Raw genomic sequence first — 16,033 nt, forward strand, 5'->3', positions numbered from 1 at the left:
CTCTGCAGTCACACTACCACCTCTCCCTCAGAAGAGATGAGATGTCAGCCATCCCTCTCCTTCTGGCGAGCTGGAGCAAAACCAACCAGCAGGCTCGGAGTGGACAGGCAGACACTGCGGTTGTGCGCGCTGCCCTCGGAGCGGGCAGACCCCTGCCCGTGCTCCTGCCGAGGACCTGTGCCCCCTGCACCCCAGCCCGCAGCAGGGAGCTGAGGTGGAGGAGGATCTTGCACTGCCCCCCCGTGGCCACCACGGGAGGTGCAGGTGGCCCCAAAACCCAGCCGGGCACTTGGCGCTGAGGAGCCAGGTTCTCGCTCCAGCACAGCTGGAGAGACAGAGGTGTCAGCACCACCTGTCCTCTAAGATGCATTCACCCAGTGTCAGGGCATTTGGGGGCGGCCACAGACCCCTCAGAGCAGCTCAGTGACACCAGTCCTGCCCCACTTTCCCCAGACACCCCATTCCTGCACCCAGTCCCCAATCTGTGCTATCTCTCATGGGGCCAGACCCCAAGCACAGAGCCCCCCAGGATCCTGAAGGGTCATAGCCTGAGCCCACGCCTGGGAACAGCCCATGCAAAGGAGGAGACGAGGCAGCACTGCTGTTTGGGCATCCACATTTATTACACGGCTGAGGCAAGCCTGGGGCTGCCACTCGCCTGGGCCCCTCCGGTCGAAGGCAAATGACCCGTCCTCCTTAAATATTGGTTATAAAACAAATTTCTTTTTTTCCTTTTCCTTTTTCTTAAAAACCTCATCTCTCTCACTCCATACTTTTTTTGTCTTTTGTATTTGAATATAAAAGTGGGGGCGGGTACTCCGCCTCGCCTGCCGCTACCTCCGCAGGCTGCGCTGTGCCTGCCGCAGCAGCGTGTCGAAGTCCAGGGAGTCAAACTTGCTCTTGACAGGGGCTGGGTCGAAATCCTCCCGGTTTGAGTCTGGAAAACATGGGGAGAGGCTGCCTTATGCCATGGGAACACTGGCACAGTTCCAGCCATCCCTGCAGTAACTCCTTCCCATCTCGCATCATGTACCAACCTCTAGACTCAGAGCTGGGCTCATGGAGGATCGGACCTGGTCTCCATCACAGCACTGGAGGGATGGGGAGCCCCCATCCAACCTTCCCCTGGGGCAGGACTATCCCCGGACACAGCCCTGCCAAGCCTGACTGACCCCAAGGATGGGGATCCCTACACTTCTGGGAAGGAGAGAGGACCCAAGGTGCCACCCCTCAAGTTGGGGGCTGCGCGACTCACCCAAGTCAGCGTAGTTCCTCCTGCAGAACTGCCGGCGGCCGCCAAAGCACAGGTCAAAGGGCTGTTCATCCGGGCGCCGCAGCTTGTGCCCGCTCTCGATGGCGGCAAAGGCTTCCTCAGCATAGCGGTAGGTGACAAAGCCATAGTTGTCCCTGGAGCCAGAGAAGGAGGAGAAGGAAGGAGATCAGCAGCAACGCAGTTTGTTTGTTCCCCCTTGGTCTGCACCATCCTCTTGAGGAACGGGAAAAGAGGAGCCATCCCCAGGAAGGGGCTGCCCCACATCCCCGCAGTTCTTACCCCTCTGAGCGGAAGTGCAGGGTGCACTCCTCGATGTCCCCGAACACCGAGAAGCGGTGCCGCAGCTCTGACCGCGTCATCCTGCTGGGGATCTTGCCAATGAACACAACTCGCCGCTCCTCCTGCGGGCAGGGATGCACCGTCCCGTGAGATGGGACGAGGGGAGACTCCTTGCCTCCGAGCCCTCCTGGTGAGCGGGACCTCTCGCACAGAGCACCCTCCCTCTGTCACCACCCATCACACCATGCCCCGGCCAGAGCCTCCTAGCAATGCTGCCTGCAAACCCGTGACCCCACGGCTTTCTGAAGTGATGGGCCATTACTTTTCCAGCCCATTCGGCACTCACTATTGCACGTTCCTTCTGGAGGATCCTCTGCCTTTGGTAGTGGTCCTGCGCATCGTAACTGTATCTGGAAGGGCAGAAACCAGACACATGAGCTACAGAGTCACAGGGGTGCTAGAAGAGAGTGATCCCAGACACACGGGAAAGGCTGAAAAAGAGAAGGCCAGGAGATGGTCAGCATCCCTGCAGGGTGGCCACGCTCACCTTCTCCGCCTGTTACTCCTCCTGCGGGGCGAGGGGGAGCGGGACTGGGACTGGCTGCGGGATGTAGACCTGGATGAGTAGGAGGATGACGATGACGAGGACGAGGACCTCTCCCGGGACCTGCCACATGACCCACAGCTAGAGCGGGAGGAGGAGCTGTGGGAACATCTTGAGCGGTACCTGGAGGAAAGAGAGACAGCTCAGTGCTGAGCCCTCCTTGTGCCCAGCACCACAACGCTGTGGAAAAGAAAGACTTCCATCCTCCGCATGGTACCCAGCACCTCACCCGGACAGGACCCATCCCCAGAGTGAGCTAGGCTATAGAAACGTCTCCCTGAGTTTTCCAGAGGCAGGAAACGACACCACAGAGATGTTGCTCCACTTGGCTCCAAACAGCACAGTGAAAAAGGAGCAGGCTCACAACTAGCACAGCCTCTGAAGAGCAAGAAATAGTCACAGAGGAACCATGCAGCACATGGGTGTGACCACCAAGGGCCCAGGAGGGGCCCAGGGCTCCCGTGCTGAGCCCCACATGGTGCAGAAGGATGACACTGGAGCCATAGTATCTGCATTGCACTCAACAGCCATGTGAATAGAGACCACACGTGCCTTCGGTCGAAGGCCAAGGGCCGTGGCAGGCACTGGGACAAGGCTGGGCTTCTGTGCCCAGTCTCCTGCCTACAAGGGCTTCTCCAGAGGGACCAGGGAAAGCTTAAGCAAGGCAGGACTGAAAGCCCTCTGGGATCAAGCTGTGCTGCCTCCAGCCAGCAGCAAGCTCCCTCTCTAAACTTGCTGCCCACAGGTGGTCCCCGCCACAGGCAAACCCCAGTCCCAAGCAGGGCGTGCTGCCTGGTACTGCCACACATTCTCCAGGAGGACAGCTGGCCAGGGTGGCACAGTCTGTGGGGACATTTCCCAGCACAGGGCCAGCTGCATTTGCTGGTAAGCCAAGCCAGACAGGACAAGTCACTGAGCTGCACACCCCTGGGACATGACACTATGTATGTGCCTTTTAGCGCTCCAGTCTCCACATCTATTGGCCACCAGCAGAGGGGCCTTGGTTGGACAAGCCCTTCATGCCCAGTGACCTGAAATGTCTCCAAAACTGGCTGAACACCCAGGGAAGGGCAAATGAGGGATCCCTCACCAGCTCCCTCACCAGTGCCTCCCACCCCAGCTGAGACAAGCTGTGCATCGCTCAGATGCACAAGGACTCCTAAAGAAATGCTTCCTGCAGAGAGCAAACCACCCCACTTTCCTACACAGCCACCTCCATAAGGAGCACAGGGAACCCCGGAGGCAGCCAAGCCAGACGGGTTTTTCCTCTGCTCGCCTCCAGCAACTCCCTGCTGCCAGTGTGGCTCCCCTCATTTCTACACTAAGGCTGTACCAGCTCCACAGAACAAACGCCAACACCTGCAACAATACCCCAGAAAAAGCATCCAAAATCCAAGGTGCAGCCAAGGACTCATACCATGGTGCTCCAGGAGGGGTAAGGAAGCCTGGCTCAGAGGTGGCTTTGCAGGCACACCTGCCCAGATGCGGGGTTCAGCCAGCCACCCACTGCCCTGGCAGGGTGTCACAGCAGCCCCCTCAGTCTCTGCGAGCCAGGCTCCCCTTCCAGGGGACCACAAGGAAAAAAAGATCAAATACAGGTCAGCGCATAAAGGTGGCCTGGGCACCCTAGCAAAAGACCGGCCACCAGCAATTGCCCAAAGAGCAAGCAGACAGACAATCCACCACTTACCTTCGCCACCGCTTGGGTGGTGGGGAGAAGGATCGTGACCGGGATCGGGAGGATGAGGATGAAGATGAAGATGAGGACTCACTAGCTCCATCTGAACTGGAGCTGAAGGAGCGGCTGGCACGGCTCCGGCCAGCCCTCCAGCTGCCGGCAGAGGGGCTGGGTGAGTCCCGGGGTCTCCGGTAGCAGCGCAGGGATCTCTTGGCAGTAGCACGGCTGGGTTGGGCACTGGGAGTCCGCATCTCCTGGTCCCGACAAGGGGATGCAGCTGGAGACAGGAGCACCGAGGTGGGGGGGCTGCTGCATCCGGCGGTGGCCTTGTTGGGGACGCTAGTCCGATAATCCAGGGGGGCTAGGCAGGCCGTCCCCAGGGGCTCCTGGCTGGGCCCCACGGTGGTGGTGGGGGCTGGTGGGGTAGGCTTGGGCTGGTCCAGCGTCCGTTTGGTTAAGGAGGAGATGGGTTTGATAGTGATGTCCCGGTGGTGTTTGACGTTCCAGCGAGAGCCACCCTCGGCAGGGGGCTGTGTGCCAGGGGTGCCGCTGCTCTCCGGCCGCGCTGCACCTGGGATGCAGTAGTCGTGGTCTCCGGAGCAGACGTGGCTAGGGGCTGAACTGGCAGCGCCTGGTGCCAGGCTCTTCCCCTGCAGCTTGCTCTGGGCCAGTGGCTTGCCTTTCATCAGCTTGGCCGTCTTCTGGGGCCCTTCCTGGGGCACGGACGTGGGCAACTTGGCTTTGGCCAGCAGCGAGACAGCAGGCAATGGCTTCCAGAGCTGGTGGGGGGGCGTCGCTGGAGGGGTGAGCCCTGCGAGAACATCAGAGGGCTTTCAAGAGCAGCCGCTTGCTGCAACCTGCCTGGCTGGGGTTCCCTCCCACCCCAGCTCCGGTCAATTTGCATCGTCTCCCCCAGCCTGACAGCCCCTGCCCAGACATTGTGGGCTCCCCTGCCTCGTCCCGGCCATTACCTGCCACGTTGGCCAGCTCAGAGGCCTGCAGGCTGTCCGGGGGCTTCCTGTCCTGCTGGGTCTCAGGCCTGAGAAGGGGAAAGGAGCTTTGTCAAACACAGTGGCCAAAGCCCAGCTCCTGTCCTCACACCTGGGGCACCTGCCAGAGCTCTGCCCAGACAAGGCGACAGGGAATTTGAGAGCTTGCAGAGTCTGGCTGTGCCCGTCACTGCTTCCCTGTCTTTTTCCCCCCTCAGTGCCAGCTCCGGTCCCCAGCCCAGCAAGCTCAGCCCCTTCTGGGCCAGGGGACACAGCGCTTGGTGCAGTTCAGACCCTGCCAGAACCGAGAGCTGCCTCGTGGCCCTGCCAAAGGCAGGGCTCAGCCCTCCACCACGCAACACGCTGGGACACTGGCTGCAAAGCTCTTGTTACTCACCCGGAGCTCCCCGCCGGCTGCCTGTCTTCAGGAGGCTGCATGGGAGCCTCCGCCTTCTTGGCTGAAAAGAGAGAGGGTGGGTGAGGGTGGCAAGAGGCTGGAGGGCAGGGGACAGACCCTGCATACGAGGGTACACACAGAGCACCCTGGGCACAGCCGGAGAAAGGTTTCACAGCACCCCAAACCCTGCAGAGAGGAGCAGCACATCCTCTTTCTTTCCCAGAGAGAACAGAGAAAGAGGCAGAGACACCCTCAGGACAAGGCACCCAGGCAGGGTAGCACCAGCCTGCAGGCAGCAGCATCCCGGTCCCTCCGCTCCCACCCCACCCCACCCCACCCCAGGGAGCACAGGCAGCCCAAAAGGACTGGCACGGCACAGCAGGAGCTCCACGGGGGACGACATGCCGCAGCCATACCTTCAGACTTCTCGAACTGCTCCAGCAGGCTGGACAGATCAGTGGCTTCAATCCCTGGCCAGGGAGAGAGCACAGCTTGTCAGGTCAGCCAAAACCCTCCTGGCACCACAGGGATGCACCCCGGCCCCATCCTCCCCCTGCATCAGCCCCCGAGGTGACAAGGCAAGCGCTGGGGAGAAGCGGCGGCAGAGCCTGCAGCAGCTCCACATCTCCTGCAGTGAGGGCAGGACAACCTGGCTCTGCAGTTCCAGGAAGGACCAGTTTGGGCACAGACAGCCCAGACCATTCACTGGAGGCAACATCCTGGCAGAGCACTGGGAAGAGACAAGCCTGCGGGTGCAGCTTTGCGACCCTCACTCCCCAAGTGCCAGAAACCGGTCCCACTACTTGGGCTGCCGGCAGCACCACAGCCTCACCGGCTGGTGACGCTCAGCCCAGCGCCCCGCAGCCCTCGTGCTCACCAATCTCGCTGATGAAGGCTTGCACGATGTCCTTGCTGCTATCGCTGGGCTGTGCTGCGCTGAGAAGCGGCTGGTGCCTCCATGGCCGCACGGCAGATGCCCTGGTGGGCAGGCTGCTCTCTCGACTTGCTTTGGGTGGTGGTGCCGCAGCCTGGGAGGTGCATTTTTGGCTGGGCAGCTCCTGCCCAGCAGCTGCCTTGGGCTCCAGTAGGGCTTTCTCCTCTGCCCCCTTGCCCGGCCCCGCAGCCTCCTCAGTGGGGCTGGTGCCAGGACACTCCTCCACAGGGGACACCTCTGCAGGGCAATGGATGGCAGGTGGGGTGGCCTTTGGGAGCTGGGTGGGACTTGCAGCCTGGGGCTCCTCTGGAGTCTGGGTGGGGGCAGCCTGGGGGGCTGCTGTTGCAGGAGGGACCCTGCTGGGCAGGGCAGCGGCAGTTGATGGAGCTACCAGGGGCTCGGCAGGGGCTGGGGCTGGAGGAGCCTTAGGGACAGAGCTGTCCCCTGCCAGCCGTGCCTGCCTCCTGGGGTCTGACACCCTGCTGGTCGCCAGCCTGGCCGGGCCACCCGCAGCCCCCGTCTCGCTGGCCGGGGCGGCAGGCGGCTGGGCAGGGAAGGCCGGTGGCTCTGCGCAGCTGAGTGCCGGGGCAGCGGGAGGCTGCCCGTGCAGGACGGCCGCACTGGGGTGGCTGCCAGCTGGGAAAGCTGCAGCGCCCTGCAGTGCCGCTGCAGGGTCCCCATACACCAGGGGAGGCACCGGAGGCGGCACCGGAGGCGGCATGGGGATTCCTGGCCAGTAAGATGGTGGTGCCCAGCCTACCGGGGCATAGGGGCCGCCAGGGCCAAACGGAGGCGGGGGCGGCACAGCCGGCGGGGGTGGCACAGCCGGCGGGGGCCAGGCCATGGCCGGAGGTGGGAGGCCAGGCACCACGTGAAAAGTACTGGAGGAGCCGGCGTTGGGCGGCGGGGGCAAACCATGGCAGCCCATGGGCTGTGGGCCGAAGCAGGGCCAGGAAGGCACTGGTGGGTAAAGGGTGTAAGCACTGGCAGAGGCTGGCGGCATCCCGGGAGGGGCCGCCCCAGCAGCTGGGGGCACGTTTGGCATGACAAAAGGCATTGGTGTTGATGGGGGTGGTGGAGCCATGGCAGGTGCCGGAGCTGAAGCCGGAGCAGCGGGAGCTTTGCCAGCAGGAGAAGGGACAGCGGCAGGGCTGGTGGGCTTCTCTGGGCTCTTCTGAGTGCCAGCTGCTTCGGTGGTGGGGTGCACAGGTGACACCAGGCAGGGTATCTCCGCCAGCTCTGTCGGAGGCTCAGGGACACTGGGCCACTTGCTGGCTGCTTGCTTCTCTCCATCCTTCCTGCCGCCTGGGCTGGGCTGGCGGTGCAGCATGCGGATGCGGTACTCCCGCAGGCTCAGGGCCTTGGGCTTGGCTTCCTTGGGCAGGCCCTCGCTCGGCTCTGCTGTTGGCAGGCTCTGTGGGGGCTCCAGCCCCACACTTTGCTCTGGGAGTGGAGAGGCAGCCTCTGAGTCCCCACTGCCTTGTCCGGCAGCTGACTGTGCATCCCCCTCGCCCTCAGTCAGGTCTGCTGGGCTGGGACACGCCACTGCTGGCGGCTCCTCCATGTTTGGTGTGGTCTTCTCTGAAGGCACCATGGTCTCAGCCTTCTCCAGAGCCACGCTCACCATTTCTGGTGCCAGCTCCTTCTGTGGCTCCCGCTGTGTTTTCTCAAGTGGGGAGGCCCCTGCTGTGCTCCGAGGCCTGCCCCATGGCCGCGGCACCCGCTCAGCATGCAGCTCCATCTGCCCCTCCTTCCGGGCTCGCTCCAGCTGCCGTGCTAGGAAGTCAGAGACCTGGACAGAGGGACACGCTGCCCGCCTCCGGCTGGCAGGTGGCTGCCCTGGGGGCTGCCCAGAGCCAGCTGAGCGGAGACGGTGGGCCACACAGTCCTTGCCCAGCCTGGTCTGCTCACTTTGGTCCTCCTCTGCTTTCTTTTTCCGACTCTTTCTTGCTCTCTCACGGCCACGTCCCTTCTCAGAGCCCTCACGTTTGCCACCTGCTGGGGCCTCTGCACTGCACTGGGAGCTGCTGTCAGGGCTCCAGACTCCAGGCGCTGCTGTCTCAGGTGGGGATGTACTCTCTGGGGCGGTGCAGGAAGGCTCCTTCCCAGGCAGTTTCTCCTCCTTCTCCTCCTCCATCCTGTTTTCCTGGGCTGGAGCTCCTGGCAGCTCCGCTTGATCCTCTGGGATTGACTCCCCAGTACCCTCCTCTGCTCCCAGGAGCTGGGGCTCCAGGTCAGGGAAGCTGGGGGCCAGTGGCTGCAGGACCACGGGGATCTCCACGCTCTCCCCGTCGCCAGGCACAATTTCCAGCAAGACGGGACCACTCAGGAGCTCCTTGGCCACGGGCTCAGTCTCAGGGTCCAGGCACACAGTGAAGGTGGGCAGGCAGTATGGGTGCATGGACTTCACCAGCTCGCTCAGGGACACGTCACCCGTGTTGATGATGCAGGGGTCTTCATGCTCCTCCAGTGCCGCCCCGGCCTCAGTCACACAAAATTGCCCAGCTTCCATGCTGCTGTCTAGCTCTGGGCTCAAGGCAGCCTCCTCCTCCTCTTCCTCCCCGTCGCTGCGCTGCGGCAGGGGCTGCTCTCGGGCCCGGTGCCGGCCCACCTTCCTCTCCACCCTCGGGGTGCTGGAGACTTGCTTCTTTGGCAGTGCCAGGTCCTCGAGGCTGTGAGCAGCACGGTCCCAAGCCAGGTCTGTATTGGTCTGGGAAGGGGAACCAGAGCGAGTGTCAGCTCCTGGGCTTTCACTGGAGCCCCTCCAGACACAGCCAGCTGTGGGTCTGCTGCAAATCCCCTGGGCAGACAAAAAGCTGGAACATGTTTGACCCTCCCAGTTAAGACACAACAGAGCTGGAAACCCACTGCCCCTACCACAGCATCCACCAGTGCCCTGCAAAAGCATCACTTTTGGGAGAGGATGCCTATTCCAGGCAGGAAGGCAGGGGCTGGGGGGCAACAGCAAGGACACATTTTCCCCAGCACCACTCCAGTACTGCTCCTTCAGGTTCCCCTGCTCAGCTCCTCACCTTCCCAATCACAGAGACGCTGCTGCTGCTGAGAGGCCTGACAGCCTTGGGCTGCTCCAGGGCAGGGCTCTCACACTCCAGCGACGGACGGGATAAGCTGAGAAACTTCTGAAACTGGAGAGGAGGCAGATAGAGGATGAGCCAGTGGCAGACTGCTGCTGCTGGAGAGGACAGCCCACCCCCAGCCCCACAGCGGCCACACATGTCACCCCACAGAGGCCAGGAGCAACCTCAGCCCTGTTTCACCCATGGCACGCGCAGCCCTGGTTGCTTGAGCAGAGGGGGACACACTGCTCCCTGGAGCCTTTGGCACATCTCTGACTTTACATCAAGACCCAAGGTGAAGGCATGGCCTTCCAAGCTCACACCAGACCCCTGGGGGTGTCCAGGGCTGGCTCAGCCCTTGCATTGCTGGTCACAGGGACCATCCCAGGGCACTGGAAACCAGAGTCCTACCACCTCAGGGCACTCTCATGCCAAGACCTGGCAGAGCCCTGCCTGAGCATCTTCCCACCTGTTTTGGGGTTGGGCTGGCTCTGCCTCACAACTCACCGAGGGATTCTCCCGCTCCCGAGGTGAGGTCAGCAGCTCTGCATCCATGATGGTGTCGAAGGGGGACAGGGTCTCATCGTCCGTGCTGTCCAGGATCTCAGTGATGGCCGTCAGCAGGGACAACTCGTTCTGCGCATCCAGGCAGGCCTTGCTCTGCTGCAAGGGCAGGTGCGGTCTCAGAGAGAGGTGGGGCACATCCACCAGACCCTGCCATGAGGGATGCTGCTGCCACCCCCACCCATGCCACAGCCAGAGCCAGCCCAGCCGTCGCTTCCCACCTCGCTCAGAGAGAGGTCCTCGATGATGGAGATCACAGAGGAGTCGAGATAGTTCTGCATTGTCCCCAGGATCTCTTCGGCTTCCAAGATGGCTTCTGCATCCAGCGACGTTAAGTTCAGGTCATCATCCTCAAGGGAAAAGCACTGTCGAGGAGCACAGGGAGCCAGGTAAACACTTTGTGAAGCACCACTACCAGCACTGATCTCCTCCGCAGCGCACGTGGGGTCCCGGCAGCCCGTGCTGCAATCAGCGGCTGAGCTCACTGCCACACCCCCAGCACCCCAAAACATGCAGGGAGAGCTTCGGACCAATCCACCCCACTGCACAAAGCCCCATGCCGCTTTCAGCCCGAGACCCATCCTTCCGATTACCAGGGATGCCTCCACACCAAAAACTCCTGCCCAATTCGCTCCGCAGCTGTGTGATTGGGAAAGAGGAATTGATAAACCCTCAGCAATTCCCAGGCTCTGCCTGTCGCCATGCACCGCTCGTGATGGACGGGGAGGGGAGGGGCAGGCTCCCCCTCCACCCCAGACTGTCACGCGCTCCTCTAACTGTCTGTCGGCACTTCAGATAAGCCCAAAAACATTATGAAAGTCATAACAAAAGTGCAGCAGTCAGCAACAGGGATGCAGCCGGCTGCCACTGCCCTGCCCCAACATCTCTGCTACAAGAGGACACGGGTTGTGCTCACGATCCAGGACCAAACCGGCTTTGTTTCTCTTACACCTTCAAATTCACAGCCCCACGTCCTTTCCAGACCCGCAGCCAGCTCCAGGGATGTCTGGGTACCACCTGATAACTTCAGAAGGGTCTTTGCACCACACTGTGGTTCCGCGCAGCCCAGCACTGCAGGGCGGCCAGGAAAAGCAAGGTGCTGGCTGAGGGCAGGGGCTGCAGCCCCTGGCCAAGCAGTCACCAGACACGCACCCTCTGCCAGGAGCAGAGCAGCAGCGCAGGCATGTCACCGGCACGAGACAGGACGTGAATTCCTGTTTGCAGATGGGCTTAGGCAGAGATAACACAGGCAGGGAAGATAAAGGCACCAAGGACGGAGCCCTGGGAGAACACACTTCCCTCCCAAAGCTGGCAGGAAGCAGGCAGCGAGCCGTCCTCACGGGAAGAATTTACTGAACCTTGGGGGATGCGCATCTGATGCGGCTCACCCATGTCTTATGTAGGTACCGCAGCTTGCACAAGCCTGAGCTCACGCAGGACAAAATGCCCCCCGTCCCTGTACGAGACTTTCCTGTGCTTTGGAATCCTCTTCTGGCAAGAGGGAAGCTGCACCAGAGGGAGAGCAGGTGTTTCACTAAATAGGTGCCTCTTAAAATAAGGCAGCACCAAAGCCACGTGCCCATCTGACAGAGCAGGCATCCCAGGGCCAGGCTGGGAATCAAAGCCAGGATCCCCACGCAGTGTCCCACATCCACCCATCCCAAATCCCCCCAGCCTATTCCCGTGTGCCGACACGGCAGCCGCAAAGAGCCGGAGCCTGCAGAGGTTTGGGGCTTGGCAGACCAGGCTACGGAGCAGTTCTACCACTCAGTATCTCCAGTCCCCTCCCTCAGCTGGCGCTGGCTGCCGGTCAGAGCCCGGCACAGAGCCCTGCTGACAACCGTCTACGGCGCAGCCTGGCCGCGATTCCCAGCCAATCCTCCTGGAGATACTGGGAGGAGCGGGGAAGCACATCCAGGCTCACACACCCAGCACTGCCAAGCGTCGGCGTGCAGCCCTGAGTCAGCGGTGACCGGCAGGCAGAGGCACCCAGGCCACAGGAGGAGCCAGTGGGAGGGATCTCACCGAGCATCAGCAGCCAAGGGACGCAGGGGCCGGCTCACCCCTGCCTGCTGATGGCACGGGGGTCCAGCGATGACCTCAGGGCTGCACAGCCCTGCTCATCTTGCCACAGGGCTGGCTCTCCCGGAAGGCAGCATCTAATAAGAGGTTTCCAGTCATGACCGGCGCTGGACGTTTGGGGGGAGGGAAGGAAAATCCTCCCACTCAAATGGCCTCTTCCCGCGGCTCCTGCTTGCAACCCAGGCGGGAGGGAAGGCAGGCGATCTCCCGAGCCCTCCTTGACTCAGCACTGTGCAACAAGGAGTCCCACAGCCGTGAGTCACGGGCGAACAAGGCTGCCTTCCCCCAGGACTCCCTTTGATCCACCTGGGGCTGGGCACCTCCTTCAGCCCTCGCCACCTGTGCGTCGGGGCGGGCGTACAAACCAGCCCAGCCTGCTCCCCCATCCCTGCCCACTCTCCTCCCTGCCAGAGACCCCTGTCCCTGCCTAGCTCAGGTGGGGACACGCTCCACGCCCTCCCAGCTCCGTGTCTTTGCTTTACGCTCAGCAATGCAGCAAGGAAGAAGCTGCGGGTTACAGGGACGTTCAAGGACAGGCTTGGGCTCAGACCACCCTGTGACCAAGCAGCCGGCGCTGCTGGGGAGAAGGGAGGATGCCCGCAGCCTCAGAGCAAGCTTTGGGGAGCTGAGATTTGAGCCAGCAGCTTGAAATGGAGATGGCCTGAGCGTGGTCACCAGCTCCTGTGGCACCCAACCCGAGTAGAGGACGCTGCGCTCGCTGCTGTGGTACCCAGGAGGCACAACCGAGACCTCCGCGGAGCAGCTACCCGCCCGAGCCGCACTGGCAACGCGCAACACGTGTGCCCAGCATGCCATGCTGGGGTTACGCCCCAAGCAGAGGGCGGCCATCCTCCCAGAGCGCTGCCAAGGCAGCTTTCATCTGGTTGGAGCTGCCGGCAAGAGCAGGAGGCTACTGCCCGCTGGGGTGCGGGGGAGTGCCTGGGAAATCGGGGCGGGGGGCTCCATCCGGCTGGCGAGGCACCGGCAGAGGATGCTCCAAGGATTCCTCAGTTGCTTTTGGGAAGCATCAAGTGGGAACACCCCTCTCTTCCCCACAAACAGACTGCTTCCTCCGTGTCAGGGAGAGGCAAGACGGGCTCGGTGTCCCCCCGCCCAGGCTCGGGGTGGAGGGGTCTCCCCCGCAGCCCCCGGCCAAGCAAGAGCACCCTGGAAGGGGCAGAAGCTCCCTGAAATCTCAACGAATGTACAGCATAGGTGCTCCTACATCCCGTACACGGGCAGGGTCCCACTGGGGCCGGTGACACCGGCGGTGGCAGGGACGCTGCGCACGGGCGGCAGCACCGCGCCCCTGAGCTGCCCCGGAGCGGGAGAAGCTTCCCCCTGGAATGAACCCCCGCTTCTCCCGGTACAGCTCGGGGAAGCTCCCCGGTCCCGGAGAACCCCACGTCCTCCACCCGGAGCTCCTGCCATCGAAACCGCCGGCTGTCGGTGTCCCAAACCGCGCGCCCCCCCCCCCCCGCCATGGCCGCAGGTGGCGGAGGGCGGCGCCGGGATGGCGGGACCGCGGGTGGGGGGGGGACACGGACCCGACGGGGAGGTCACTCCCCGAGGGCTGGGTGGCACCTTCCGCGGAGGACACCGAGCCCCCCGCCCCGGTGGGTCCCGGGGCCGTGCCGCACCCCCCCACTGCGGGGGCTTCCCGCACCGGTTCCGCCGCCGCCGCCACCTCACGCTGGCGGGACAGCACCGTGCGCCCCACTCCGCCCATGGAAGGGAGATCTTGGCCCACGCAGGGCCCCCCACTCGCCGCCGGCGCGACAGGCCCGCTGCCGGCACACGTGGTGCCGCCGCCGCTACCGCGGGAGCCGCCCCGGCCTCCACGTGTCACGGCGCGGCCCACCGCGCTCCGCCGCCGCTTTACCTGCAAGGGGCTGCCGGCGCGGAGGGGCGGATCGCGGGAAGCTCCGCCGCCCGCCAAGCCCCGCGGTGCGGTCCCGGCCGCGGTACCGCCGGTCCCGGCCCCGACCGTGGCCGGTACCGCTCCGCCCCGCAGCGCCGCCATCTTGGCGCCTCCGCTCTCAGTGCGGCCACTGCCGGGCGCGGCACGTGACCGCCGCCCGCCCCGCACTACAGCTCCCGGCGGCCATTGCGCCGCACCGCCCCGCCCCGCGCGAGGCACGCCGGGAGCGCACCCCTTCGCCGCCGGCAGCGCGCCAAGCAGCACACACTGGCCGGCAGGGGCTCCCTGCCGCGGGGAGGCGGGCGGCCATCTTGAGAGTGGGCAGGCCCTCGAGCTTCGCCGCCATCTTGGCGGCGGGCGAAGGCGAGGAGGGCCGGCCCCGCGGCGGGCGGGGCGGAGCGGGCGTCACTGGCGGGAAGAGCCCGATCGGGGCGGGGCGGCCGCGCGTTTTCCCGCGGCGCCGGTGGGCCCCGCCCCGCTGCCGGCTCTGCCGCACACGTGGGCGCGGCGGCCTGCGGTGGCCCCAGGCGGGGGCCCCGCGCGTCCCCTGGGCTCCCGGGCGGCAGCGCCCGGCCGGGGCTCGCTGTCCCCCCGCCCCCCCCCCCGCCCTGCGCCCGGAGCCGCCTGTGCAGCACCGCGGACGGTGCCTCGTGGAGCCAAACCTTGCGGGGGGGAGGGGTGGTGGGGGGACACGCACACGCGTGTCCTACCCCCTGTCAGGGGTGAAGGGCAGGATGGGCACCGCGAGCTGCCCCGCAGCCTCCTGGCACGGCCGCGGGCAGGAGCAGGTACTGAGCGACAGCCTGGTTTGGGGTTGCGCAGCTCTGGTGCGCGGAAAGTCACCCCGAGCACGCGAGGGATGCGGGGAAACCAAACTGGGCCCATCTGACACAGCTGCCCTCCGGCCCGGCTCCCTGGGCAGCGGCGGGGGATGCTGGTGTGCACAGCTCGTGGCCCGGCTGTTTTGGCACCCCTCGCTCAGTGACCCCAGAGTCCCTTTGGGTGCCACCAGCTCCCCTGGCTCTTCACCCGCCTCCGTGACGGCAGGATCATCTCGCGGGGTGCGGGGATGCGCTTGCAGCAGCCCAGGGGGAACGTGCCGGTGGGAGCTCCGCAGTGCAATTTTCCTGGCCTCTCCCTGGAGGCACGGACCTGCCCAGGCCAGATTCCCCTGGGGACCCACAGGACAGAGCTGCTTTATTCAGCCTTGCGTGCCTGGTCCCTGGCCCGGGGCATGCCTGAGACGCGGTGCCTCATCCTGCTGCTCTCCTTCCTTCCACCCCTGCCACGAGGGACCTTCATCTGTGATCACTCGTCCCCCGTCACCTCCTGCTTCGCAGGGGCTGCTCCTCCCTAGCAACAAACAGGCTTTCATCTGGGGGAGCTGCTCCCCTCCTCCTCTGCAAGCCCTGCAGCACCCTAAAAGCCTCTCACTGCTGCCCCTGTCTGGCCAAAACGCCTGCCGAGCAGCAGCCAGGCAGCCGGGTCCTCCTCCGGAGCCAGGGACCCACGCACGAGCACGGGAGAGCGCCCACTGGGTTGTGCACACGTGGGTGTCGGTAACGGGGATGTGAGCACGCTGCTGGGGGGCCAGATGCGGGGGCTCACGTTGGCTGTAACAGCAGGCTCCTCTGGCCAGCGCTCGCCCCCGGCACTGCAGAAGAAGCGGGGAAGCCAGGGGAAGTGCTCCAGGCTCCATCTGCGGTTGCCCACCTGAAAAGGGCTTTGCTCCTCCTGAGCAAAACGTGTCTAAAGCAAGGACGCGTTGCTTTAGACACGTCGTACAAGCCTGTGCCTCTCCACCGGCCCAAGGAGAAGTTGGCCATGACCCGGCACCCAAGGACCTGCCAACAGGGATGCGGAGCAATGTTGGCCTCGGACCCCGTTGCTTTCTTCCTCCTGCTCCGACCTCTCCTCTCCCGCCATGCCCTCTCTCTGGGGCGCATCCAGGGCGTGCAGTGACCTGCCTAATCGCTCCATCCCTGCGTGTAGCAGGACCATGCGGCACTGTGAGGCCAATCTCCCCCAGAGCAAGCCTCGCCTGATGTGAGCCCTGCACGTGGGGTCCCTGGGGCACAACCAGAGGAAAACCCACGTGCAGGTACCTCCCTTCCCCAGTACGACCCACAGCAGGGGTGCCTTCCCACCACAGGGGCAGCGCCAGGCACTCCTGCTGATTTACAAGGAAAAACAAACAACAGGCAGAAAGGAAAACGCGCATGTTGCATCCCAGCT

At 64.0% G+C, this 16,033-nt stretch overlaps 1 protein-coding gene across 1 annotated transcript; it reads right to left on the reverse strand.

Moving 5' to 3' along the window:
• Positions 1-599: 599 nt before the first annotated feature.
• On the reverse strand, positions 600-13,900 carry PPRC1 (PPARG related coactivator 1). Its single transcript, XM_086752548.1, has 14 exons — positions 13,760-13,900; positions 10,017-10,160; positions 9,739-9,894; positions 9,187-9,300; positions 6,098-8,864; positions 5,637-5,690; positions 5,221-5,281; positions 4,806-4,873; positions 3,847-4,645; positions 2,100-2,279; positions 1,899-1,962; positions 1,553-1,674; positions 1,256-1,407; positions 600-937 (listed from the first exon to the last, which is right to left on the reverse strand). The coding sequence occupies exons 1-14, from the start codon at positions 13,898-13,900 to the stop codon at positions 834-836; spliced, it is 4,926 nt and encodes a 1,641-aa protein (XP_086608674.1). The 3' UTR covers positions 600-833.
• Between the last annotated feature and the right edge of the window lie 2,133 nt (positions 13,901-16,033).

Source organism: Chlamydotis macqueenii, chromosome 7, assembly GCF_036417535.1.
Source record: "Chlamydotis macqueenii isolate bChlMac1 chromosome 7, bChlMac1.mat, whole genome shotgun sequence".
Taxonomy (NCBI): Eukaryota; Metazoa; Chordata; class Aves; order Otidiformes; family Otididae; genus Chlamydotis; species Chlamydotis macqueenii.

Coding starts and splice junctions, on each gene's coding strand:
- PPRC1 (XM_086752548.1), bottom strand. CDS start 13,900: ATGGCGGCGCTGCGGGGCGGAGCGGTACCGGCCACGGTCGGGGCCGGG. Junction 10,161..13,759: donor GCGCCGGCAGCCCCTTGCAG/GTAAAGCGGCGG, acceptor GCTCCTCGACAG/TGCTTTTCCCTTGAGGATGA. Junction 9,301..9,738: donor GGGAGCGGGAGAATCCCTCG/GTGAGTTGTGAG, acceptor CCTCCTCTCCAG/TTTCAGAAGTTTCTCAGCTT.